General features: G+C 43.6%; 2 protein-coding genes across 3 annotated transcripts in view; both read left to right on the top strand.

Moving 5' to 3' along the window:
- The first annotated feature begins 826 nt into the window (after positions 1-826).
- Positions 827-13,375, top strand: PRXL2A (peroxiredoxin like 2A). Its single transcript, XM_087768253.1, has 8 exons — positions 827-907; positions 2,052-2,118; positions 4,004-4,200; positions 6,994-7,173; positions 7,542-7,633; positions 11,416-11,556; positions 12,595-12,759; positions 12,897-13,375. The coding sequence occupies exons 3-8, from the start codon at positions 4,191-4,193 to the stop codon at positions 12,993-12,995; spliced, it is 687 nt and encodes a 228-aa protein (XP_087624379.1). The 5' UTR covers positions 827-907; positions 2,052-2,118; positions 4,004-4,190; the 3' UTR covers positions 12,996-13,375.
- Positions 13,376-20,023: 6,648 nt separating this feature from the next.
- Positions 20,024-27,725, top strand: part of TSPAN14 (tetraspanin 14) — a 40,340-nt gene continuing 32,638 nt past the window's right edge. Inside the window, exon 1 of one of the 2 annotated variants that reach the window (XM_087764174.1) lies at positions 20,024-20,130. The gene's annotated coding sequence lies outside the window, so the exon portion shown is untranslated. The other variant, XM_087764172.1, reaches the window with a different exon arrangement.

The following is a 27,725-nucleotide window of genomic DNA, read 5'->3' as shown; positions in this document are numbered from 1 at the left end:
CAAGAAAACAAGCCCTGCACTAAACAGCAACTGCAAATAAAGGATAAACCGAGCAGGTCTAACCAGAGTGGCTGGTGACTCCCAGTTAAGAGAGAGATAAGAAGAGGCCATTTGGTCTAGGTAAGTTTGGGACATGCTGAAAATGAGCAGCTCTCGGTCATTTGGAATGTAGGCTCTCCGGTGCCATCCAAGAAGTTACAGTCATTTTCTTGAGCTGCTTACTGTGTTACTGCCCAGACTGTGCTGTCATTGCTGCTACCTTTTTTTGTTCAGTTTTTGGTATTTTAAATGCCAGGTTATCAGGAGACCTCAGGAAGTAGTCCCAAGGTAGTGAAGACGAGTCCTCTGAGTTTCTGGCTGGAGCGATGCCTAATGACCACAAGCAACTCAAGAGTGTGTTCGTTAAATGGTGTTGTGACATGTTACTGGCTGGCTTATCCGAGCAAGTATATTCTTGAACGTAATATCTATGCAAGCATTTTAAGTGCCCCATTAATGAGACTACTTGAATGATAAGCTCACTACATTCTCGGACTTCAGTCATTAGGTTTTCTTCTGCCTTAAGTGCATTTAAGCACAGTATCTTATAATACGTTTCGTGTCTGTCTTTGCTTAGCCAGAAGCTAAAAAAATCCCAGTGAGGGGAAAACGGGTCCCGGGCGGGAAGAGAAGGTTTTTATTCATTCCAGTCCCAACGGCGGGGACAGTGCCCCTCAGCGCCGCAGCTCCGGTGAGCCCCGCGGCCCCGCACGGCGCAGAGCCCCGGGGACGCCGGTCCCGGCGGCAGCGGGCGCGGCGGGGCGCGGTGCCTGCGCGGAGGGCGCCGGGGGCGGTGCCCGGGCGCCGCCCGCACGCACGTGCCCGGTGGCGGCGGCGGCGGCGGGGTCGGTGGCGGCGGCGTGGCCGTGTGAGTGCGGGCGCGGGGTCGCGGGGCGGCGGCGGGGGGGCGGCCGGCGGGGAGGGGCGCGGGAAGCGCCGCTGCAGCGGGCGCGGCGGCGCGGGGCGGGCTGTCCCCGCAGCGCCGCCGGGCCTGCGCCGCCTCCCCGCCCGCCTGCTGCCCCGGCCCGGCCTGCCCGGCGGCCGGCGCCTCTCCCCGGCCCCGCTCGTCTTCTGCGTCCCAGCCGCAGTGCGTGCCGGCGGGGCCGGCCCTGCCGATGCAGCGGGGAAGGGGCGCGCAGCGGTTACCGACTTGCGGGGCAGGAAGGGCTGGGGTGCCTGTGCGGGCAGCGGGGCAGCCGCGGGCGGGCGCTGCGGGTCGAGGGCCCCTCCCGCGCCGCGCCGCAGGGCCGCGGTGACCCGCTGCTCTCGGCATCGGTGCTCTGCTGCTTCCCGCGGCGTGCCGAGGTCTGGCGTTCTGCTCACGCCTGTCCCTGTGGTTTAGCGTTCTGATTGACCCCTGCTTGCTCATGTAAGTGAACCTGGGTGCCCGTAGGCACGGCAGGATCAGCGAAGGACGAAGAGACACCGTGCTTCGTTTCTCATGTCGTTCCTGATGCCTTGGTTTGGCCTGGGGTGTGATCGCGTTACTCAAACTGAAGAAATCCGCTGAATGTACCTTCAGGCTGCTTGAAGTACCGGTGTAGGGTCCTCCCAGCCTTCCCTTCTGGCACCACAGGGGCAATGTCCCCATCAGACCTGGTTCATAGCAGAGAACAGAAAGGGTGAACTAGGTTGTGGGGAAATTGTTCTCAGCTGGGTGTATCTGCTGAGACTAATGCGTTACAGTACGGTTTGCGCATAGAGCCACCCCTGCCCTATGGGCTGGAGTTAAAACGCATATTGATTATGTTGTATTTTTTCTTTTATTAACAAATAATTTTGCTCTTAGAAATTATGTAATGTGAGGAATGTGAAAGTTAAAATACAAACAAGGCCTAAGGATCCAGAAAGGTGGAAAAATAATTCTTAATTTAAGCTTGGATCTGCAGGAGTTACGGCTGGGTTGGAACAGGAGGGACCACTTGCTGCCTAGCGGGTCACTGTGTTTTTGGTGAACGCTGATTTGCATTATGAGTGGGTCTGTTGGTGTTCTTCTTCCCCCACCTCTGCAGAGTGCCGCAGCGTGCAGCTTCCCTGCTCTGGATCCCCAGCAGTGAGTTTAGCCTGTAGTATCTTCACGTAAGTACTTTTCGCAGTTCTGTGCTCCAGTGCTTCCTCCCATCTCTGTGGGTATCTCCATTTTGCGGATTGAGCAGATATTTCAATTTTCTTATACGCGGTATCTAGCTGCCTGTTGCCTCTGAATATACCTGGAGAGTTGGAAGATTTCCACAGTGTTGTGCCAGAGCTCTTTGCTCTCCCTTGCTCAAAAGAAAAGGGTTCTCTTCAGCGTGAGCCAAGCGCAGTGTTGTACTGAATTCAGTAATGAAACATGCGCAGACTGGGGAGAAACCTAAAAAGATGACTGTTATTCTCAACACAAGGAATGGTTTGTTACAGGATCTTGACAGTGGCGAAAAGAAAAGAAAAGAAAAGAAAAGAAAAGAAAAGAAAAGAAAAGAAAAGAAAAGAAAAGAAAAGAAAATCCCTCGTGTTGTGAAAATTACTTACATTCATGCCACCAGAAATGTTAGGAGGCTTCTTTGTGCATTGATTTTGGCATTTAAAGGACAATTTAGGTTGGAAGGGACCTATGAAGTTTCTCCAATCAAATCCCCACTTAAAGCAGGGCTAATTTTGAAGATCAGTCAGGATGCTGTATTTTGTAATCCTTAATGGTATTTAAAAGCTCATGAAATCTTGATGAGCATGTTACCAGGTTATTGTGAATTGTAAATTTTCTTTATAGGAGTTGGATTACAAAGATATTTGTAATCATATGACTAATTTCTAGGGGGAATGTCTCATAAAAAATAATCAGCTCAACTTACGTTTGGGATATGCAAGTTGTGACAAAGCTCCGAAAGATTTTTAGGTTCTATGGAATGTCTTGGGGAAGTTGGGAGTGGGAGAGAAGGGAAGAATAAGCAATGGTCAAGGCCGTTTTAGACTAGGGTATATGTGCCAGTGCAGTCCAGCTTGTAAGAGTGCCCACTGAGTGTTTCCACTTTTGCTCAACTATCTTCTTAGGAAAAGTATGTAAGTAAATCTGTGTGCTACCCTGAGTTTTGCTGAGAACTTGAAAACATGGACTTTCCATTTTTTTTTGACACAGCTGCAATGGGTCCTGTTTACACTACTAAAATAAATGTTTAAGGATAGCTATCCTCTTAACAACAATTTTTTTCTCCGGTTGTGGGTGGAAGGGAAATGAGACATGTAGAAAACCATGTTTTAACTGGTCTTCTTGACACAAAGTGAAGACCATCAACTGGCAGTTACGACAGGATTAAGACTAAGCTTGTTTAAATTCTGGTTAGCTGAGCCCTGACAGACCATAAAATAAGTCGCTGTTATCTTGGAGATCTCTTGTGATCACCACAAAAACACAGAAAAAGATGTTTTTCCTTTTTTCTTTGGCCTCTGCTCTCTGTAAAGAGAAGTGCTCGTTCCCTTCTGGAGGATTTAGCAGAGTTGAGAGCTTGTAGATCTGATAGTTCCAGAGAAAATGATGGTCTTTAGCGAAGGGATGTTGCCACTAAAGAAGATAGCCTAGCATAGAAACACTGGGTTAATTGACCAGTACAGCCTCTATATTGAAGCTTTTTTCTAACATTGCACATTTTGATGGCTTTTTAATTGTTTCCAGGGTTGTTTGTATTGTTGGCATGCAGTGGGCATGTGTGGGGGGTTAGAAATAGAATAGGCTGAAACACTGGGAAAATATTACTTGTAAAATTGCACAGTTCTACAGAAAAGCTCAGTTTAGCACTCAGATCTTAAAGTTTAGTGCTGTGTTCCCAGCTTCAGAAAAGCTTACTATAATTCCCATTCCCTGTACCCACGCACCCCATAAAGAGGGTAACCATGTGTTCAGTTAAAAAAAAAAAGGAGTTGAACGATTAAGATACCTTTAAAACGATCTTGCTGTGATTGGACAGCTGTTCTTTCGTAACCGCCGCAGGGTGACTGGGGCACGGATTGCTCAGAGACGCTGAGAGCCAGGTCCTGGCCACAAGGCAAAGGCTCCAGAGCTGGACTCTTGCCTAGTCCTGCCCACTTGCCACCCGTGGCAACGCGAGTTTGTCTTCTCTCCTGCCTGCGCTCGCATTCAGGGGGAGCTGGTGGTGGCTGATGCTCCTGCAGGCTGCATGGGTTCTGGTGAGTGCGTGCACCTAAATGTTAAAGGCTGACGGGATGTTCTGTTGTGTCTTCCCCTCGTGGATTGTGGCTTATGGGATGCTTTGTTGTATCTTCTTATTGTGGATTGTTGTTTGATGTTGTAGAGTTTGATCACAAGGCAGTAGAGTTTGTATTTTAAGGTGGGGTGGAGGGTTGTGAAGTTCATTTGAGCTTCCGATTTCCTTGATAAACAGCAGCTAAACAGAAATGAAGCTGCTAGTTGCAAATGCTCAGCTGTTTTCAATTTATTCTCTTCACTTGGGGTTCAATGACATAGATGCATCAGGGCTCAGCCTGTCTTGTTAGCAAATGTTTTAATAATCCTGGCTGCTGTTTCCCATATGTATTTTTCAAAGTGGCTCACTATGGTGTTTGCTTAGGAGGGGAGGAGTTTCAGTATCATTGTGTAAAGCTGCTTCTTCCATTCCCCTATTTATTTAAATAGCAGAAGATTCGCATATTTTAATAGGGTTTTTTCTTGTCACTGAGTGGAGACCAAAGAGTCCAATTAAACTAAAGAGGTGTGTTGATTAAGCTTAACGCTTTTCTCTGTCAACCAGAACTGAGTGGAAGCTGGCTTTTAGCGATGCTAATAATGCTAACAATAATCATAATAATGCTAATAAAAATAAAAAGCTATGTGTGAACTGCAACTTAATCAGTTGCCACAAATTTGGCAACATTTTTGTACACAAATGACAGGCATAGTTGGGTTTTACCCCTCCTCTCCTCTTGTAACTAAGAATTAAGAGAAAAACAGATCTTGACCAGACAAGATCCAAGTCCAAAGAACAGTTGGATGATCAGACGCTAGGAGGGAGCAGGGCTATAGCCTTTTGGGTATGCCACAGAGATTTTAAGTCTTAACACAAGGATATTGCTGCATTACAGCAATACATTTTGAGTTACATTTTGGTCATTCCAAAGGCTGGGGTCAGGATGGTCTCTGATACGAGTCAGAGGCAGATATCAAAAAATTGTCATTACAGTATGACTTCAGGTTTGAAAAAAGCATGTAGAGAAAGTAGATAATGGTCAAGGAAGGTTTCCCTTGGTTAGAAATAAGTGGTGAAACGAGGTAGAATCTGTTCTCTTATCTGCATTATGTTTGTGTAAACTGGCCTTGTTTCCTGCTTGGGATCGTGGATTACTCACATTTCTAGATACTGCGATACTGTCTTTATTGGAACCAAGTATGCTGTTAAAGGAACAAAGCGATCTTTTTTTTCAAAATGTTTTCTAGCTATTTCTGCAGGTAGGCGGTTGGTTGTATTTGTTTGTCAGTAGTATTCTGGAGCTAGTTTTAAGGATGGAAAGGGATTTTCTCTCAGAAAATTCTGGGCACCATGGCTCTGACACAAAAAGCGAGGAGCTGCTCCTAGTTCTTACTTTCTGAATTCTGGCAACAGCTAGCTGTGGGGATAAAGATTATGCCTGTCTCTGGCTTATTGCCAGTCACAGTTCAAAACAGTAATATTTTCCTATATTTGTGAGGGAAAAAAACCTTTCCCATACAAAAGTATATACAGACAGCAATATTTACCAAAACAGTCTTATCAGGGAATAGGGTTTTGCAGATGGCTCTGGAAAAAAATTGATTCTCCGTATTGTGTAATACTAAAGTTGGGTGACTGCAAATCTGCAGCCCTTTGTAACACATAACTGTTGTGATGTGAGCGTACAGTGACTTCTTACACTGCCAAAACTCCAATGACACTTGTACCAGTTATTGCTCAGAGCTGATTCTTGAATTTCGTCTGTGAGGGAGGGCTAAGTGTGCTTTCCTGCATCCTCATAACTGATACTGCCTCACTGGAAGGTGGCTGCCAGCCCTTTCCAGGCTTGTGAAACATGCGCAAGGGTCAGGATTGGGCTGGGGGGGGCGGGGGGGAGTTGTGGATGGATGGTGGTTAAATAAAATTGCTACCAAACTAGAGTCACCAGTAACAACAAGCAGTGTTTGTACTTCAAGACTCGAGCAAGCATAGGTAATGGCTTACATTGCAATGTTATCAGTTCTAACTGATGGGTGTGAGTTTAAGTCGTTTGTTCCTGATGTTGTTTCTGCTTTAGCAAGAGTAGAAATTGGTTAGCATTTAGAAGGTGCTGTCCAGGGCATGTTTGTAATGTTGGATCACTGTGTCTAATAAAATGGTTGCAAGTCTACATATTTCTGTCTGCAGGCATGACTGATAAGCTCTAATTTTGGCTTGGTGCCTGCTATGGTTCTAGTGTGGGACTGTAAGGAACAGGAAAAGTTGCCAGTAATGGTGAACCAGATATAATTTTTTTTTTTTAAGTCTTCTGTGGTATATTTGTAAAATTCACTGTTTAATATAGATTAATGGGGAGGGAAACCCATTTATTGTACAAATGCTTCTTTTTTGAAAGAAACCACTGTCTTACTGTAGTAATTTAATTTACTGGCTAACGTAGAGGTCATTTTGTTAGAGGCTCTTTATTACACACATGTACTTCCATCATCTTTCTCCCCATTGCGTCTGAGCACTTTAATCATGAATGTGTTTGTCAGTCTGGTAGCAGGAAAAGGTAAGAATATCTTGTTAATAGTTTTGATGTGGGTCAGGTGCAGAACTGGAATGTAATCTAAATCTTCTAAAACCCAGTTCAGTACGTTAATAAATATACAGGTCATCTCCAGTCAAACCATAATATCCATGTGAGCTTTTTGTTGTTCTTTTAATCCAGTTCCTCCTTGTCTGGCATGATTAATGTCTAGTATTAGAGCTGCTTTCTTCTTTCTCTTTCCAGAAATGTCCTTCCTGCCCGATTTCGGGAACTTCGCCATGGGCATGTGGTCTGTTGGTCTTGGAGCCATTGGTGCAGCTGTGACAGGGATCGTCCTTGCTAACACTGACTTATTTTTGTCCAAGCCAGAAAAGGCTACGTTGGAGTTTTTAGAGGAGATAGAGCTAAAAACTTTGGGAGCAGGTAAGATTCTGGATGTTTCAGCCCACATTCTTCGATAATTGGGCTTTTGTAAGAACCTTTGTAAGACCAGGATTGGAAGAGTATTTCTTAGTCTTTCCTAGTTATAACATGTAGTTGGGTGTCCTTGATAGCAGATAATTCTGGTGAAGGAAAAGCAACCAAAACTGGTATTTTTGGATGAAACATGACACCCTTCTAAAAATTAATAAAGCAATAATACCCTGTTATGCATATAGAAATTTTTTCTGACAGAACTGTATTTGAGTGTGGAATTTTCTGCAGTGCTTTGTGTTGGTCCTTAAAGCATTAATCATTATAAACAAGAATGGCTGATATTATTGTTGATGCTGTTTCTCCCATATAAACAGAACAAGGAACATTCAAAGCAGGTGAACTATGGAAGAAGAATGGTGCGGTGATCATGGCTGTGCGAAGACCTGGATGATTTTTGTGCAGAGAGGTACTTGCTGGGCTTGGGCATTAATTAGGAAGAGTTGAGCTCTACTTGCATAGATTCCCTTTAAATAAAAGGAGAGAGTGAGTAGGACAGTCATCAAATACGTCTGAAGTGTCTGAAAGGTCTTGTTTCCTAGCCCAAACTCGTTGCCAGCTAACAGCATACTTAGTTTTGTTTGCAACTGGTTTGTATGGTCTAGGTCCTAAGCATTTTCCTTCTGAAGGTGGTGGATACATGATTTTTACATCTCCCAGGGACCTAGCCCATGGTAATTGGAAAGGGAGATTACACAAAATCCAATTGGTAATGAGTCTTATGAGCTAGTTGTATTCCATATGTCCAAAATAAATCTGAGCCAGGTAGTCTCTGGTGAAAAGCAGCCCAAGACTGGACTGGCAGAAAGCCATCAGATAAAGCTCATCAGCAAAAAAGAGATGTGCATAAAGGGGAGTCCCTCGCTGTTCTGGATGCTGAATGTGAGGCAGGAAGGTAAGGAGTCTGAAGACAAGGAGTTACTGTTCCATAACAAGGTAGGTTGGGAAGAAAAATTTCATCCTAAAGTTGGCATTAGGCTCCTTGGGTGGAGGTGGGAGGAGACACTTAAAATAGGATTTGAATGTACCGTGTGCCTGGGAACAGCCATAACTTGCTCGTTGGCCATTATTTTTCTCATAGCTATGGGGAAAATAGCTATTATGTTGTTACTCACTGCTCTATAATGTGGAGTAATTAATATTGCAACCACTCAATTAAGGGATCTGCTCCCATCAGTAGTAACTGCTTAAGTATGCGTAGAATTCATGGAAGGTTAAAGATTAAAGAACTTTGCTCTCTGAACAGGTGTAGCGTAGGCAGGAGAGAATATGCTATGTGCCTGACTCTGTGCCTTTCGCATACAGTCAGACAGGAATTCATTAATTAATGATTTTTTTTTTTAATGCTAACTTCCTAAGTAGAAATAAAAAGCCTAATTCAAAGAATTATGGTTTGTTTTCTTTCAGAAAAAAAATGAGGAGAGAGAAATTTAATTTTCTAATTCTTATTTTTGGTTCAAAACTTCATATTTTTAACAGAGGCAGTCACAGTACTGATCAGCTAATTAGGGCAAAGAATTGTTTTGTATTTTGACTGTGAAAGTGTTTGAAAAAACTTTTAAATTGTCTAAACTGAAGTTATTTTTGATTGTTGTATACTCAAAGCATTTTTGTGAGTTGACTCTTGCCTTTCTTCTGAGAACAGTTCAGTTGCCCTTTTTTGTCCATTAATGTTTCTCCGGAGTATGAAAGCTGCTTCTTTCCCTGCTGTCAGTGACTCTGAGCTGGTGGAATGGTTCAATACAGGTGACTTGCCATATATGTTAACGTGTAGGCAGTAGGTTTTTATTTTTTCGCAAGAGACAAAATACACTTGCTTCCCACTATCTCACACCTCGGAAAGGATGTTGAACTTTGTCCTTGTTGACAGCACCAAGAAGGAATATATATTTCCCTGGACACAGTGGTGGGGTTGAAAAGTGGCCGTTCTACCTCATAGATCACTGACCTGGTATCATCAGTGGTAAGGACATGCTTCCATTATCCACTGCAAAGGGTGTCACACCTACTGGAATGATGTCTTTGGATCCTTGAGATTTGAGGCCTGTAAACTTAAGAAAGATGGAGTTTTTTATCTTTATCATCTGCATCCTAAATCATCAGATTCCTTTTTTGTTATTTAAGATAGACTGTGTTTAACAGGACTACACTTCTACATCTCATGGTTTGGATCCAGGCATGTAGTGATCCAGTGTGCCAGTCATTGTGAAAGTGCCATGGGCTTGCTAAATATTGTTGGTGTCAACTCAAGCAGTCTAAAGTAGCAGAAGAGCCATAATTGAACTGTCAAGAGGGACAAACTGAAATGGGAATTGTTCTTTTGGGTTGTCCCTGCCTTGGTAGAGAGAGGAAGTATTCTGCTAGGGTGTGCTTGTCTGCTTTTTACAGAAATAAGAAAACCATTTCACAGACTAGATGAAATGGTCACAGCCCCATGGTAAGGCTGTACAGCTGTTATATGCTGTAATTTGCCCACAAAAATAGACTCCTTTGCTTTCTCTTATTGTATCATTTTTAAATAGCAGTAAAGAAAAACAAGTCAGGTCTAGTCCCAAGATGCTTCTTGAAGTCTAATCTCTGCAGAATTTTAAAACTTAACTATGCTCTTAGTTTATTCCTGCTCTTTCCCCTCCCAAAAGCCAGGCAAGGAGACACAAAATAAACCCCACCAAACTGCTGAAGTGCCTTTCTCCAAAAGGCTAATCAAGTTTTGATGGTATCACTATCTCTCCAAAGACACTGATTTCTGGTCTTACAGGGGACCCCACTGCACTAGCCTGGAACATCAGTTCTCAGACATGTTAGGTCTCAATACAATGTTTTTTGGTTGGCTTGGTTTGTTGATTATGAGAGTTTTGAACTCTCATAATTTTTTGAAATTAACTCTCAAAACTCTCATTTTTTTGAAAAAAAAAAAAAAAAATCCCAGATAAAATTGCTATTAAACCCCCCTTTTAGGAAGATCATAAGGCATTATGTTGAGGGAAGACAGAAAATAATTACTGGATCTTTAAGAACAGAAAAGTGGGGAAAGATCTAACAAACGTAAGCTATGATCCTTTAACTCTCACGCTCACTACTCGGTGTTCGCTTGTGATGCTGATTCATCCTTTTTCATTTCCTCTGAAAAAGACAGTAGTGAACTGGAAAGCTGCCCTTACCCTTTCACCTACTGATGTCTTTTTGTAATGTCTTTTCTCATGTCTGTTCACCCCTATCTGTCTGCTGCTTAATACTCAGTAAATTGTAGATATCCCGCAAGCCTTTGAGTTAAGGCATTTCAGTTAGGTAGCTGAGGGTGTTTACATAAACTGTGTCCACTTTTTAAAGTGTGGAGTTCTTTGTGGGAGTTTTTTCCAGTAAAAATTACCTTTCTCCACTGGAAGTGAGAAGAAAGATATTTGCAGCGTGCACTCTGATCTGCTGGAAACCTCGGAGGCCTTTGCACAAACTGTGGGAGCTGAGATTCCTTCAGCAGAACAAAAAACCCAGCAGATGAGTGGTGACACCTTACACTCTTACACTATTACAAGCTGGACAGGCACCAGTTACCCACCTGCCTTTTACACAATTTGCACAAATCCAAAAGTCCAGACAAATGTTTCTGTTCCTTGTATTTACACTAGCTCAAAATGATATTCACAGCATCTTCTGAATTTTGGCCAAAAGTCAAAAATTTGTTTCAAACTTTGGAACGTGCCCACGTAGACTTTCACCCAGGGTCTGTTGCGTCTACCCAATCAAGGGGGCCAGAAAAAGCAGTACTGCTTCTGGGATACTGAAGGTGTATGAAGAAATTCCCTGATTATTTTCACTGGGAAAGTTAAGTGGTGTGCAGGTACTATCTTTTCACTGTTCTGTAAACACTTTAAAAGGTAGTTGAAGCCCTAGTGCAGGCAAAGTATATGTACAGCTTTGAGTTAAAAGTATATTTTCTCCTGTATTTTAATATTTTATCCAATAAATGCTCAAAAAATCTCCTTCCTCTGTGCTTAATGAAGAAAATCTTGGTAAATCTAATGAAGACCTGCCTAGGAGTAGAGTTGGCTTAAATGTCTGATTTACAGATCTGTTTCTGGTTTGCGCCTCAAGCTAGAATTTATGTATGTTTCTGATGCTCTTGAAATTCAAGGTGAAGCTTTCCAACCTCCATCTACTGTCTGAAATGTTTGGGTTTTTTTCCTTTCTTAGGAGGCTTCTGAGCTTTCCTCTCTGAAACCTCAGCTGTCCAAGCTGGGTGTCCCTCTCTATGCTGTTGTGAAAGAGAAGATAGGGACTGAAGTGGAGGATTTTCAGCGTTATTTCAAAGGAGAAATCTTTCTGGATGAAAAGGTATAGTGAAGTTGGTGTTCTCCTTTTGTTTAAAAACAAACTTACAAATATCCTCTTTGAAGAGCTTATATAAATAATGTAGTTAGAATGCAGTCTGAATGAAAAAGGACTTAGTAGCATTGTAGTTTAAGAAGTTAATTAGCTTTGCTTTTCTATATATATATATCCTTCTCAGCTTACAAACTGCTCTGTAGCTATGCACTGATAATATGCTGTTGGGTATTCCTCCCCTTTAACAGGTAAACAATATGGCCTATTAATATTTATTCCTTTCTTCCACTGGCTGTGTGACTTGCTGATGTTTATGATATGTGAATCAAAGTCTGAAGGTAACAGACATAATTAATTCATGATGTACAGGCCGAACTGCAGTGATGTGGCTTGTCCCAGTACAGTGGCACATGCTGTATTGCCAGTCTCACGTCCTACAAAACCACGGCCCTGCTTACTCCTTAACCCAGAAGACACATTTAGAAATCATTTGGCTTCTGAAGGAAAAAGAATATGTAATACTCAAAGTCAACTAGAAGATACCTTTATTTTCCCTCCCCACTCTGCTTGTGTGAAAGAATCAGGCTGATTTAAAAAAAAAAAAACAAAAAACAAAAAAACCCAACCAACCAACAAAAAAAAACCAAAACAAAAAGCAGATGGCTGATTTCAGGACTTGGCGCCACTGTTCTCTCTTTACCAGCGTTTTTATTGCCATACTTCAAAAATAAGAAAAAAGATGTTTATCACAAAGCACCCTTGTTGTCAGCAGTAGGGATGTAGATGTACATAGGGCTTAAATGCCTGTGGATCAGCTTAAAATCCACATGAACGGTGGCAGGACCACTAGTGGGCTGTGTAGAGGTAAGTGGTCAGGTAGTGCGTTAAAGAGGTTAGTTCAGGTGCAATTTTTTTTTAGCTCTGCCTGGTTAGCTTCTGTGTGTTGTGACCTTTCTTGGATAAAGGGTTGGCTGGTTTCCTGAATTTCATTTAGGAGGAAAAGTCCTTTTCACTTAGTTTGCTTAGATATTTTCTGTTTCCCTGCAGAAAGGCTTCTATGGTCCACGCAGACGAAAAATGATGATGTCAGGCTTCTTCCGCTTTGGAGTCTGGCAAAATTTCTTCCGTGCTTGGAAAAGTGGATATAGTGGTAACCTGGAAGGAGAAGGATTCACCCTGGGAGGAGTATATGTGATTGGGGCAGGAAGACAGGTACTGCAGGCTATCTAGGAGGCTTTTATGTCTCCTGTGAGACCAAAAGTTTCTCTTCTGGAATTGTTCAATTGCTGGTCCGTTGATCTCCTGTGGGGAGACTAGTGTATGAATTTCTCTCTTGTGTCTTTAATTAGGGTGTTTTACTGGAGCATCGTGAGAAAGAATTTGGAGACAAAGTCAGCCTTCCATCTGTCCTTGAAGCTGCTGAGAAGATAAAACCACAGGCTTCATAAGCGGAAAAATAGTTGCACGTGTTTTTGATCACAGCTTGAAACGTAGAATGCATCTGTTTCTTGAACGTGCAGTTTAATTGCTTCTTAACTATTTAGTGATCAACGCAGAGGAAAGATTCTCTATTCAAACGTAGAAAACGATGAAAATCCTCCTCGATCTTTTTTTGTTGCTTTGCAGCCTTTCAGGTGGCCAGGATTTCAACTGCTCTTTTGTGTCTGACTGTATTAATGAAAGGCTGGGACTAAAATCTGGCCTAGCCTAGATGTTTTCAGTCAGAGACAGTCGGTTGAAAACCTGTCTACCTAGGGGAGCAAAACTCCGCTAAGGCTGGAGTAACGGAGTACCAGCTGAGGTTGAATAAAACTTTATGTACATGAAATGCCTTCGCTTTTTGCTTTTTCAATAACATGTAAACACATTTGTGTTTCTAGAAGACTAAACCCTGTCAGTTTAGATTATTGTGAGATTCTGCAGTCAAGACATGCCACTATGTCTACCCGGTATGTTTCTTGTTGGTTAACTACTGGCTCTAGATCTTCCAGCTCTTTGTGTGATTGCCTGCAAGCAAGATTGAAGACATCTAATGAGGACAAGTTCCTTCTTGTGTTTAACATTCTAAAAAAAATAAAAAAAGGGAACAATATCAGAGAGCAGATTAGGTAGAGTTTCCATCCTGGCTTGAGTTCTGCAGTAGAATGGCTGGGCTGTTACTCCTGAAAATATAGTGTTGCACAATATGATCCATGAGAGTCAGTACCATAAATAGCCAAGTATACGTAACTAGACTGAAGTATGAACAGGACAGCATGAATTTTCCGAATGTGCTGACGTTTCAAAGTCTAAACAAAATTTTAACATTGCACTTGGAAAGGATTATCAGGTGTTGCGTATCCCTCATTAGCTGGTGTATATGAAAGGATAGGCAACTTTGGAAAAATGTGTGGGCAAGAACACACAAAGCTAGCAGAAGAATTAAAGGGAAGGATTCTTTTGTCCCCGCAGCGCGTCAGTGTGAACTGTCATTCTGCTTTCTTCTGACCTTAAAATTAATGAAACCTTCATGTATTGTTGGTACTGGGGGCAGGGATATTTTGCACCTCTGAAACTTTGGTAATACGTCTATTTCTGCTCTGTGTGCCAGTGCCTATCCATCTGTATTGTTGAACTGTGTGCAAAAAATAGTCATACATGATGTTGACTCTATGCGACCTAAATGCCAAAACCTATAAAATGTCACAGTGAGGCCTGGCCTTGGTCTGTGTTAAATCAGTTATTCAGGCTTTAAAATCGCATCATTATGGAGGAAATCCTGACTTTTTTTTTTTTTTTAATGTATATTTATGTCCAGGCAGAACTAATTTTAACTAAAAATATTATGTGCTCTTCCAAGTCTGTTCTTCACAGTTCCCTGAAACAACACCAGCAGTGAGGATTTTGAGTGATTCATATGTTCACCAAGATGTTTCATTTGAAAACTAAATGGGTATTGGACTCATGTATGCTACTATCAGCTGAAATTTGTGTTTGACTGTTTTGGGGGATGGAGGAAGGAACAGGAGTTTGGAGAGTAGAGCAGCAAAATCTACAGCAAATTGACTGCACAATACAGACTTTCTCTAGAAAGGCTCTCCTAAGATTCATGGACAGGTGCAGAGAACTATGTGTTGTCTGTGTTCTGAGCTGTCTGGGTAAGTATGCCCATAAGATGGTGTCAAAAAGCTGTCGGGTGCTCAAAGACATAAAATGACTGGCTGGAGGTGGGCTCCTCTGAATGGTATCCAGAGCAGCCAGACAGCTGCTAAGAGTTTGCTCCATGAAATAAAGAATTGTGCCTGAGGGCTTTTTGTCCTGGGTTTTAGCACTGAAAGGAAATACCCTTATGAGTGCTTACCTGACACAAGGCACCTAAAGCTCTTCCTCTCCTAACCTGCAAAGTTCAAAGCACCGTGTAAGTGGCCACTTGTCTGCAGTAGGCGTATTGTTACTTTGGAGTGCAAGTGATCCGAAACGCAAAGGAGGTGGTGAAAGAAATGGGTGAGACGTACTCTTTCTTACAGTTGCATGATGCTACTAATAACAAAGATCTTTCTTATAATAGGAGGAGAATTCTGGATCACAGCTGCTATTGAGTTTTGAGTTTTCTTTCCAGTGGGAACTGGAAAGCTTTGCCATGATCAGAGGACAGATCTTGCACAAAGAGACAGGCAAAGAAGGTACTGATCTTAGACCTGGATTTTAGGCCTCGTTCGAAGGGCTGTTTATGTCTTTCACATAAACATGAAATGTGAAAGGCATAAACAGTCCTTGGAGAATGGGATAGAAGCCAGATAAATTCCAAGAAATTTAAGATAAAGTGCCTTTAGAACCTGCTAAATCTGGAGAGCATCTACTTACAATTTTGTGTACGTGCGATTGAATTTCACCCACCTCGACAGAGCTGGCCCTTGGTTCTTTCAGTCAGACTGCAGAAAGTCCTAGATGACGACAAGGATGCCGCAGGGTTGCAGCCCTGCTGTTAGCCCACCGGAAGGGACCATGTTTAAAAAAAAGTACGCATGTTGTGCTCTTGGAAACAGAAGCAGGAAGCCATCATGTCCAGCATTTAGAATGTTTAGCTGAAGTATAATGGCTGTTGAACATAGGAATCACTAATGCTGCAACGATGAAATGTTCCTTTAGCGTAGAAACGTTTTTAGAAAGACCCATGACGTCCTTTTGAGGGTGTTTATTAAAATACTCATGGAGACTGAAAGTTCTCTGCTCAGTCAGCTTCAGCAGAGGCAAATGTATGGTAGCCACGTCAGACCTAGGTCTGGGAGAGCGTGTTTTCCTACCATTAACAGCGATAGTTCCCGTAAACAGCCAGCGGGACAGCGTACTTCTTGATTCGAAAGTTACGTAAGTTTACCCACATTTCAGAGTTCTCTAACCCTGTCTTTCAGAGATCAAGTCAAAATTTGGAGCCACAAAAGGTCCAAATGATATTTGAAAATATTGTGAAGAATTATTATTCATAAATCTGATTTTTTTTTAAGCTAACCTTGGGATTATTTGGAGTTGACTCATCCTTTCTGAACTCCATGTTGACAAAATAAAAATGGAGATGATAGAAAATATGCGGTGCCTAGGAGCTAGGAACAGTTAAGAGGAATTAGAAATGGGCAGTCTCGAAGAAATAAAAATGACAGCAAAATAGTAAAGGAGGAAAAAACGAATTTAAGTGAATTTCCAATGCTGGAGACTGCAAGGTCTGCAATGTCTGACTATCTGGCTTAAAAAAATGTTTTCTTCTTTAAATGTAGAATGTTCATTGAAAAAAAAAACAAACATAGTTGTTGATTTTGTTGTACCAACAGCTACCTCTGCTGGCCCGGTTCCTTATATGGATTTAATATTTTGATTTTTTTTTTCTTTTAACACATGTACACAAAATCTAAATCACTTCTCAGTGCATCAAATATCACATCACAGTTCAACACTCAGCTAGTTACTGGAAACGCTAATAATTGAAATTTTCTTTATTCTGGTCTTGAGGAAAAAAACTCCCCTGTAGTAATTTGTCTGCAATCAACTTCCCCTTGTTTGTAAGCCTCTTCATTTCTTTCAGTACAAGTACAGGGTTAATAAAAACAATTTTAAGAAGGAAAATGCTGTGAAGTCAATGGAGTAGGTGTAATATAGGAAGGTTCTTTTTACTTGAACATTTAAAAATACCAATTACATTTCCTATCTGCAGTGTCCTTTCAAAGCCATTAGAAAGATGGTCTGCCTCAGAGGGTGTTTTCTGTTTATTTCCCATTCTGCATTTTTGTTTCCCTGTGCGGGTTATCCATTCCCACGGCTGTCAAACTGCCTGCAGTTGGTGGCATTTGCAAATATCCACAAAGAGAAGGGAATACCAAGGGGTCCCTGCCATTTTCTGATACATTTCCTGTGATGGACTTTGGTAGAAAGAAAAAAGAGCAAATTTCTCTTTCTCTCTGAACCGCTGGATGTCACTGCTACCCTAGGCAAAATGAAGGTCAGCCGTAAACCCGAGGTTTTTTTCTGCAGTAAAAGATTTGCATAACAAAGATGCCAGGAACAGACCACTGTAGATTCCGATTAGGCTAGAAGAAAGCTGTTAGAAAAGACATCTGCTCCTGCGATCTTTTTACTTGTGTGGACGTTTTCCTTTTTAAAATAAGAAACTTAAAGGAAGGATATACTGTGTTGAATGATACAGTCTGAGGCGTATAGATATTTCTAAATGAGTGTGGAGGGAGTAAATTACTGACAGACTCACTGTAATCCTTACTAATGTCTTATGTTTTAGTAATATTAATTTTAGATACTGCCAGTGTGTGAGAGGCTTCCTTTATCCCGTAGACTTCTGTCAGAGGCCGATTTAGTGGAGCCGGAGCAGAGAGGTGCAATAGCCACTTGGTAACAGCAGAGGGAGCCGGGGAGATGGAGACAACACTGGCGAAACGATGAATAAAGTTAAATCACTGATTCAATTTAATCCACTCTAATTTTATTTGACATCTGAATAGTTCCATCCTAATTTATTCTTCTTCTCATTGATCTCGAAAACATTATAAAGGTTTTCCCTAAAATATTTCTACTATCTCTTTTAGGTCCAGCTACTGGATATCTTAGTATTTGAAGTTGTTGAAAGTCTTTCAGTAGTTTCTGTGGGCTTTTTTCCCCACGCATCCCTGTCTCTCAACCTCATAATTATCAAACCCACATGAAAATTCCAACATTAACTCTGATTTCCAGAAACCTCCCTGCATAAATAGAAATATCTTCCACTGAAAAGTTGTATTTGATGATAATGCTGAGCAGATAACAGTGGAATTGGTGAATAGCCCTGGTCATGCCATTTTCCACCAACCGCTCCTCATAATGGATCATTCATTAATTTCAGGAAATGTTTTGTAGTGGTCAAAGGAAATAGCATTGACAAACCATACATGAACATTGGCCTGCACAAGTTCACTAACAAATCAGATTTTCCATTTTCATTCCTGCAGTACTATTACACCCTTTTACTGCTGAAGTGACTGTCTTTTAAAAAGTCTTCCAATTTGTCCTAGCACTTAGTTGATGTTTCTCTGATGGATGGGATTTTTACCCTAATTTTCTTGGCAACACAGTGAAGCACACAGAACAGAGATAATGTCAAAGGCAAATAAATGGGACAGAGAGAGGTTGTTCGAACTAGCTCCATGCTAACAGTGAACACAGTCAATTCAACTACTCTGCGAACTACTAACACTAACCATTTTACAAGACTATTTTAAATTGCAAGAGAACGTTACTTTACTGACGAATGTCAGTAATTCCACAGTCCTTACATCCTAAGACTGCTGAATTTCCCTGAAATTTCCCATTTCCCCTGCTGAATTGTAGCAGTTACTATTGGACCCTCTGTCTTCCCATCTCTTACAGAAGCAGCACACTGGAGCTTTCTGCTTTGGCTCTGGACTTTACTGGAGATGTGACTCAGTGCTCTGTAAGATGACTGAAGTACTTCTGAGATGGAGAAAGGATCTCTTCTACTTCTTTTTGCCACCTGATAATCCAATGACCTTTCCTAGCTTCCCTTCCTCACTTAGATCCTCCCTAAAATTCAGGTGATTTTTCTTCTAGCATCTTCTTTCAGCTTTACCAGTCAATTCAATTTTCCTTTGGTTTCTAAGAAGCCTCAAGGAAGCTCAGGGAGGCCTGCAAACAGAGGAGACTACAGAGAAGCTGCTACTGCACAACAATCTTTAGGTCTCTCTGCAGAATGAGAGATGCCTTTCTCCAGACCCAGACTGGAGCCCTGAAATGGTATCTGTCTGGGGGGACAGGGGGATAGCTGAGCCCTTGGGATGTTCAGCCTTCCCTGCCTTTGGCTTAAGCCAGCAGTCACAATACCCGTGCCTAAGGCAATCTCTTGCATTCGAGAGTTTTGAAGGTCCGAACACCACCCCACCCTTTTTTTTAACATTTCTTTGAACAACTGCATGTAGGGGATGAGAGGGGACCTTGATAACGTGACCAGCGGGCGAGTGACGCACTGGTGTCCATCTGCTTTCTCTGACTTCAGATGGGTGTGGGTGAGGGGAACGGTGCATTTATGCCCTATTAATTCTAGCATGGTTTTAGTTGTCAGCCTTGACCCAGCGGAGAACTATCACACAAAAGCCTGCCCCGTTTAATTGCGCAACAGTTCCTCTCACCCTTTAGCAGGGCATTCAGTGGGATTGCTGCCACCTTTGTGAGCAGCACTTGTTCCTGATCTAGGAGGAATAAGGAAGTCTCCAAAGTCCAAGCCCTGGAGCAGGTGAAGGAAGCGTAGAGAATCTGAGGCGGCCTGTAATAATGCCTCTGGTGTTGAACTACCTTCCCTAACCTTGCCTTCCTGCACACAAATGTATTTTTATAGCTAGTGAGGCCCTGAAGAAAATAGTTGAAAATATATGAGGAAGAGAATGAAGACGACAGAAGTGTTTCCCTGTTTCGAGAGATCATAAGGCACGAAGAGAAGGGAACAGGAGCAGCGCATGGAAGTTAGGAGCGACGCTAGGCAGGGAAGGGGAGGGGAGGGCACTTCCCCACCCGCCAGGCGGTGACTACCGCAGGCGTGAGCTATCGCTTGCTCACCACACGGGTTTAAAAACCACGACGCAGCCCCTCCTTCTCTGCCCTCCTATCTTCCCAGAACCTCGAAAGAGAGATTTAAAAGCCCTGGGACGCCTGAAGACTCAAAATACTCTTCGGGGTCCTTTTATTTTATTTTAGTTTTTTCCTTCGCCTTCTGGCTTTCCAGGGAAAGCTTGATTGTGCCTCCGGTACTACCCTGAAGCTGCCGTCCCTGGCACGCCGGTTCTCGACCCGAAAGCCCCTGAGGCGAGAGGAAACGCCGTTGAGGGGGCGGGCCCGCCCCGCCGGCCACAGCCGAGCTCCCTCAGCCCGTCCCGGGGGCGGGGCGCGGGGCAGGCCGGCGCTCGGAGCCTCTCCCGCAGGGCGGGGGACGCGGCCATCTCCACCTGGTCTAAAATAAAAAAGCCGAGAGCCTTACGGAGCGGCTGCGGGCTTCCTCCAGCTCAGCCGCCGAAGGGGGATGCGGGGGGTCGCCCGCGGGGAAGGGGCGGCGGGAAGGTGAGGGGCGGCCGTTCCCGCCGCTGGCGCTCGCAGCCTCCGCCCGGCCTCGGGGGTCCTGGCGGGACGCTGGGGCTCCCCCGCCAGCTCGGGGGACGCCCGTGGGGGTCACGGCGGGCGAAGCCGCCCGGAGGCCCGCGGAAGCCCGGCGGGCTGGGAGGGAGAGCTGGGCCTCCTGCGCGTCCCCTTTGTGTGGAGCACGGCTGCGTGCGGGGAGCGGGCGTGGCCGGAGGGGCGTGCACGTCAGCGGGAGCACGGCGGCAGGGCGGCTCGGCTCGGCTCGGCGGAGAGGGAAGCCTGGCGCTGGTGGCCGGCCGCGCTGTCGCGGGGAAGGTCCGGGGGCGCCGCCGGGCCGTGTCCATGGACTAGCCGAGCAGTGGAGGGACCCCTGAGCACGCCGACTGCCGCCTCGCTCTCCTCCCAACTTGGTGGAACTTAGCGAGCAGGCTGCTGCCCCCGGTGAGTCCCTGCCCGACCCGCCGCCGGCCCGGGCATCCCCCTCAGCCGTCTGTCCCGGGGGTCGCGCCGCGTCCCCGCCGCACGGAATGTCCCTTTCTCCCTCGCGCCCCGTCTTTAAGCACCGGCATTTTGACACCACCCCCCCCACCCCCGGAGCACGGCTCGCCCCTGCAACATCCTCTGGGAGCTGGCAGCCATTGAACCGGGCGGGGAGCAAGCGCTGCCCGGCTGCCCTCCCTCGGGGCGGGCAGCAGCCCTCCGGCTTCGTGTTTTCCGAAAACGCGGGGCTGTGGCGAGCCTCTGCTATTGTCCTTGTCCATTAAAGGAAGCCGGAGAGGCCGGGCGAGGCTTCCTTTGGGAGTTCACGCGAAGTTGTTCCGTTGAGTGAGGTGCCACAAGGGAGAAAAATATTTTTTTTTTTAAAAAAAGGGGCTTTCGGGGCGTCGCAGCCGCGGGGCGGTGTCTGCCTGCTCCTTACTCCGCTGTTGCACCGGCTGCTGCCAGCCCCTACCCTCAATCCAGGCGTTGCTCTTAGCACAAGCGACTGCTCCGTGTGTGCGAGGATTGAGGCCTGTAACTTTTTTTTTTTTCTAATTTTAACTTTAATTACTTGTAAGCTGTGTTAGCGAGGGACCTCTCTGGCCTTTCAGCTTCCCGCCGAAACAGGTGATGCCGTGCTGAACGGCCGGCCTGTTTTGGCTCCTGTGGGGTCTCAGGATGGGTGTTTGGACAATTAACACATCACCAGTTCCCGTTTGGTCATTTACCTTCTACCTGGTTGTCTTTGTAGTTTCAGGTGAATGTTTTATTTCTGGTCTGTGACCGCTACAGAGCGCTGCCGAGAAGCTGCTGCATACAGACCGTATGAGGAGAGTTCAAGTAAAATGCATTATGCACGGTTAATGTGGGGAAAGTGTTTTTTTTCCCCCTCTGTAAACTTTTTTTTTTTTTTTTTTAAGGAAGGGATTGGCCCTTCTGCATTTCTAGGGAGAGTGTTTAAGCTACGCTGGAAAAGGCTTGGTACTATGCAGGGCCCATGCTGACTATAGTACTGGCTGGTTTTTTTTTTTTTTGTGTGTGTAGAACAAACCACAGTTTTACACTTTTAGAATGTCTGCATAAGGCTGTTAAGCATACATCTGACTTTACTTCATGTACTCAGTGTAGGCTTAGTGGTTTAATTTTGAGCCTTTCTGAATAAAAAAAAAAAAGTTGCAAAAATAAGTTGTGTTGGGTTTTCCCTTCCTTAGTAGATCTTCAAACATGGTGGTGGAGGGAGGGGTATTTTAAGATAACTGGCAGGATAAGATTTTTTTTTTTTTTTTATAGGGACATAAAGCTTGTGACCTAGAGCTCAGGATAAAATGGAAGGAAGCCAGCTCCTAGAGAATGGAAGTGCAGGGTATATCTTGTTCCTAAATGCTCAGTGGAATTATGATCTCCTTTCTGGCTATCTCCATCAGTGAGTTAGGTATCTACTCACATGCTCTTATGACTTCCTGAGCCATTTTATACTTACAATAAATGTGTGAAACTTTAAATGCTTGGGTGTGGATGGTTGAGGTTCTACCACTATCTGCTTGACAAGAATTGTGTGGGGAGAGAAGGGGTCAGGTGGGAATTCAAGTCTAGTCAGTGTGAAGTAGGAATGAGCTGTGGGGGAAACTACTTTGCAGCTTTTATTTTTTGGTTGTTTTTTTCAACAAATCCAGGACACCTGTGTTGTCGAAATGGGGTTCTCTATCCTCTGGCTAATGACACTGGAAGAAGGTACTTTTAGGGTGTGATGTATCTCCTTTTAGCTCTGCTCTTGTGGGGAGGGAAGAACATAGTGATGTTGCCTGTCCTTAAAGATTTTCATGTCTAAAATTACAATGCAACTGAAACAGCAGTTTTTAGAAATAGCTTCCAAAAGTTTGGGAATGCATTTATAATAGTGTTGAAAAACAATGTGCAAGTAAGTTGTGTGGTTGGCACTTTGCTTTATTTTTGTTGATCTCACTCATAGATGGACAAGGCGTTGCTGAAGGTGAAGTCTAGAACTAAATCAAAATCGTTGAAAGCTGCTTTTCTGTCTGGTATGTGCTCTGTGTGATTTTATTTTGTATAAGTTGATCCAGTTAGCTTCCTTTGTGTAGAAGCATTATCTCCAGTCCTCAGGTAAGAAGACCAAATCAGAAGAAACCTCACCTCGGTCTTAATTGAGTCTTATTCTTGTCTCTGGGCATAGGCTTTGCCTGACATTTAGTGCATTGTAGAATAATTAATCTGCTGCTGTTTTCCTGTTTGAAGTCTCTTTCCTCTCCTCCCCGCCCCCTTGTGGGGATGACAGGGAGGGGCAGAAAAGAAAGAAAATTAACTGTCTTCTCTTTTCTGAGCACTGTGTTAGGAGCAATGTCTGTGCAAGAGCCTTCATATATGTAACATACCTGACAGGACTGAAATGGGGTATGTTCTGGGCTACCTTTTGCTAGATTTAGGCCATGTAATACTTAACAAAAGGATCATAAAACGCCCTCGCTCTGAGCCCTGAAATGCTATCTACTTGGGACACTTTCTTTGGTATTGAAGATGTAACTTTTTGCTCTGAGATGTAGCAAGAAATTTGGTGACGTGGTGTGTTAGGAATTTGGTCATGTCTGTATGCAAATGTGTAGATAATCTGGATGCAGAAGCTTTAGGCTAACTTGTAATGAATAACTGAGGAATATGCTTTTTGATCCCGTATAGATTGTTTTGTCTTGAGGCTGACCTCTGAATTTCTTAGAGGGTAGTTATATTTAGCTTATAAACCTTTGGTGTGTGGCTACCAGTAGGCTGTTACCTGGAAATGAATGTTTTGAGAGGAAAAAAAAAAGGGGGGGGGGATTTTTCTGGTGACAAACTTCAACAATTAATTCTCATAGTCTCTATCAAGTTTCCCATCGTGTATTAGGAGTGGCACAGTGAGCACTGCTGAATATGAATAAATTAAACTCTTCTTTTAATCTCACAGTGTTAGATTAGAAATCTCATTGAGGTGTGTGGGGGGGAAGTTGAGTTCACAGAGCTATTGTCAAAACTGTTCCTACAGATCCTCCCTTTATGTAATTTTCACCTTTTACAAAAAAAAATTTCCACTTGGGTGGAGTATGTTAAAATATGTGGGTTTCAGACACCAGACAAAGGAGACACGTAAGCTTCACTCGCATGTGAATCAAGAATGTTTTTACTTGTGGGCTTTTTGTGCCACACTGCATTGCACTGTGGCTTTCTGGGTCAAACTTCCTGTTTCTGGTAGAAAAGGCTTTTGAACTTTGGCATCTGTCGTGTGTTTCCAAGGCTAATGGGCTGCAATTCACAAAATCCATGAACATGCTATGGTTCTTATGTTGCTTTAAGCTTTTTCACGGAAGTACCTAAGATAAAGTAAATCAAACCCTGAAACAAGAATTTTCATTACTTTGGAGTAAATGTTGCAGGCTGTTGCTAAGGGGCAAGTAAGAAATGGTCCTTTTCCAGGTGGCTTCTGATTGTATGTCCAAAGGATGGTCATGTGTCTTCCTCACTAGTATTACACAGTCCTAAAATCTATGGCTCTTCTAGAGCTGTAGTGTTGGTAGCTTGTGTGAGGGTACTGACACAGCCTTCCAACCCCTAGCGCAGCTCGGGCAGGAACAGGATCCGTCTCCGTGACGCTTTGGCTCATGCTCAGCCAAAAGCATCTGATAAAGGAAAGGTTAAACAATGTTGGAGGTGACCAGAGTAAAGCTCATCAAGGTTAGATATGTGTGGGGTTTAAAGTGTAATAGTTTGGGTACCCCCAAAAAGGCTGAGGTCTGATTTTAATCTAGCAATCAAAAAAAAAAAAAGAGGGGGGAAAAACCTGAAGCATCTAGGTTCAGATGACTTCATTTTGAAAACACCCACAATTTAATTACTTAAATGTAGTTTAATGTCTTATTTGATTTTTTTGCATTGTAAAACAGCTTCTCTTTATTCTGGGTGACTGAACAAAACCTGTTTTCAGTATGGTCAGTGAGCTGAAAAATCATTGTTGGGTAAATTCTTCTATTTTAGATATGTCACAGGTGAGGATTACAGCAAAGGATTTAACCTGCAGAAAATGATGATCCTCAAATATTGATAGGATAAGGGATTGCAATGTTTGCAGTTGAAACCACTGACTTGAACGGCCACGCTTTTGCTGGCGTTCTTTACCAATCTGACATAAATCTTAGAATTGAAGCCCTTTGAGAGAGAAGTATCATTCTGCTCGATGATTCACACTGGAATTCTGTTATCACTTATGCAGAAAACTTTTAGCAAATGAAAATAAAATATGCTGACCACAAGAGGAACTGTATCCAAACCCAGGGCTCTTAGCAGGATTTAAAAGTAAGTTTATTTTCCTTTCTGGTTCAAAGTGTGCCTCAGCCCCTGTTTGGAAGGGGGTGACCACCACTTGTTTTGCTTCAGTGTTTCCTGTCTCTCTTCCTTTTTGGGAACAAAGCAACAGTGTTTTATCCCTTTCCTTGTAGTAAAGCTCATAGATGATATGTATAAGTGAAGGAATTACTGTTCTTATCCAGAGTGCCTGCTTGCGTGTGTTTCTTCTGAGAGCTGTTTCTGTGTCCTCGTCTTTAGAAGCCTGTGCAAAGCTGAAAATCTTAGGGCTGCCTTCATCCTTAATCTGAACCTGAATGTGAAAGGCAAGGGTGTAATAAACATAGGGCTTTGCTTCCTCTTGATCTTTGCAGTAAGTGTTGTTGAAGTTGTCCTGGTATTACAAAGGAGCTTTTCTGTTTTATGCTCCCAGTCTAGAGAGCAGGCGTTTATAACAAATTGATAAAGGTCTTCCATGTGAAGACCTGTGCTGAATCCCCCAACGTAGCTGGGGCTTTCCTTTGGCACTAATAGGCTCAGGTACTTGCTGAACTTGTGTGTACATATGAGTTTTTGGCTTTTTTATGGGTTGTTTTATTTTGGCTTTTTCATTCTGATTCAGTCAGGTTGCTAGTGTACAAAACCAAATGTGTTCACGTGGCCCAACAGCCCTTTCCAGAAATCTTTTTTCCTGTTTTAAAGGGTTTTGTTTCCTGCTCAAAGACTAAATAATTGATACTTGAGTCTCTCTGGAAGGGTGTTTTCTCTAAATAATTGATGGGCTTGGAGGTAACAAGGCAGCTTCCAGTTGCTGCAGTTGCAGCTACAGGAAGCAGTATGAAGCACAGTATTCAGAGGCAGCTGAACGCTGTGAATTTTAATATTTCAAAAAGAGCATGATTTGTTCTGCTTGGCGAGAGCTGTCTACTCTTGCTTTGGGCTATAAAATCAGTGCTGAAACATATGCACTGACATCTAGAAACTCCTGGAATAGAAAACAAAGGCAATAGCCTCAAGTAACTTGCATCAGAAGGGAACACCTGAGATGTTGGACTTTGGTGTCTATGTGACAGCAGGCTTCTGACTGCCAGGATATGGAGCTGATTCTCTTGATGCACATTTGTTTCCCCTCAGCAATTTGTTATTAACTGGTGCTCAGGGAAGTATTCAATGCTGCGTGGAATAGGAATGCAGTGGTATAGCTATATATATAATAAAGGGTACAAAACAGAAAAGCTTTCTACCCTGCCCTGAGTATTCAGTTACTTCAGTTTGTCTGCATGGCAAGCCTGTGGAGGAGGAAGGTTCATCTAGAAAGTTGCCTGACTTGAAACTAATGGATAGGCAATTAGTGAGATGACTGTCGGAAGACAACAAGCTGGTGTTCTTTTCAAGGCGTACAGCGCGCTGAGGTTGCAAAGGGTATTTTGACAAAGTGGTCATAGCAGTGGTCTGCTTCTAAAAAGCAGAAGGGATTTCAACTGAAAGACCTTGTCCATCTGGGACAAGTGAGAAGGGAAGATGTTGTTCAGCTCTGTTTTTTTTTTTTTTTCTGAGCTGTGCTGCTTGTGTAACCAGTCATGCTGTCAGCCTGTTAAGATGGCAGTTTCCTATGTTCTCACATATTTTTTTTTTTTTTTTCTCTGGAGGTATTTGTTTTTTTTCCTTTTGTTAAAGGCAGGTTAGGAAGTGTTTGTGTCTAACCTCTGTACCTTCTAACTCTGCCAGTGCATTCGCTGTTAGCTATTGCAGAGACTGACGTCTGCATTGGAAGGAGCTCCGACGGTGTCACTTCACGGCCTTTGCTGCCCTGATCTCTTAGTGACACCGTGTTGTTCTTGGCATACTCCTGAGAGGTGGAAAGCCTGTTTTTCCTCCTTCCCCTGGGGCGGATGCAGTTTTCCAGTGAGACAGGCGAGGGTTTCTCATGACCCGCCTGAGCACTGGCTCTTGGGGGAAGGGCTGGAGCTGTTCAAGCATGGGCTTGGTGGTTGGGAGCAGCTTTGGTCTTTTTTTTTTTTTTTCATTTTTTTTCTTGTGTTGTGGTAGTGTATGCAGGGTGCTCTGCAAACCTACCTGCTACATCTCCTGAAGCATTAGCTTATTTCTGTGTCTTTAGGCTGAGACATCAAGTCTGCTGAAGAGCCGGCGGTGGTTAGGACTATGAGGTGTTTGGTGAATGCCATTTTGTCTACATCTCTAATGTTTTCCGGTGTTGTGTTAGAGGTTTACGTTCTAGTTGGTTTTTGAAAGTTGCACAAATGTGTTCCTTTACCAGAAAGTCAGTTGGTAGGGAGAACAAAATTACATGGTTGTTGAGCTGTCTACGTGGCCACAAAGAGCTATTTTGGTGATCGTCCTGGTTGGCATGTAAAATAAGGTCCTTCTGGCTGTGTTGTGAGTGCAATTGCTGCACGAGGCAGAGGGCAGCAAAAGAAAGCAACCTTTGAAAGCATAGCCCCCAAACCCAACACACACTAACACCCCATTCCCCCCCTGTAAGTAGCATCCTGTGGTGCTGGGAGGGTGCCTCATTTGGAATGAGTGTTCCTCTGGTATTTGAAAGCATGGGTCCTGTTGCTTGGGGTGGGAGGGGAGAAAAAATTGAGTTTTTTATGGATGCAGCTCTACATCATGTCTCCGTGATGTGGAAACAGCGTTGTTTAACCAGAACAAGTGATGAATGTAACTAGTATTGTACAGATACATGCATTCGTTTCTTAGCATGCTTATTGCCAGAGAACAGATGTCAATGCTGGAATTCTTTTTTT

Source organism: Nipponia nippon, unplaced genomic scaffold, assembly GCF_047370975.1.
Source record: "Nipponia nippon isolate SJK-2023a ecotype South Korea unplaced genomic scaffold, ASM4737097v1 scaffold_3, whole genome shotgun sequence".
Taxonomy (NCBI): Eukaryota; Metazoa; Chordata; class Aves; order Pelecaniformes; family Threskiornithidae; genus Nipponia; species Nipponia nippon.
This window is presented reverse-complemented; position numbering and strand designations above follow the sequence as displayed.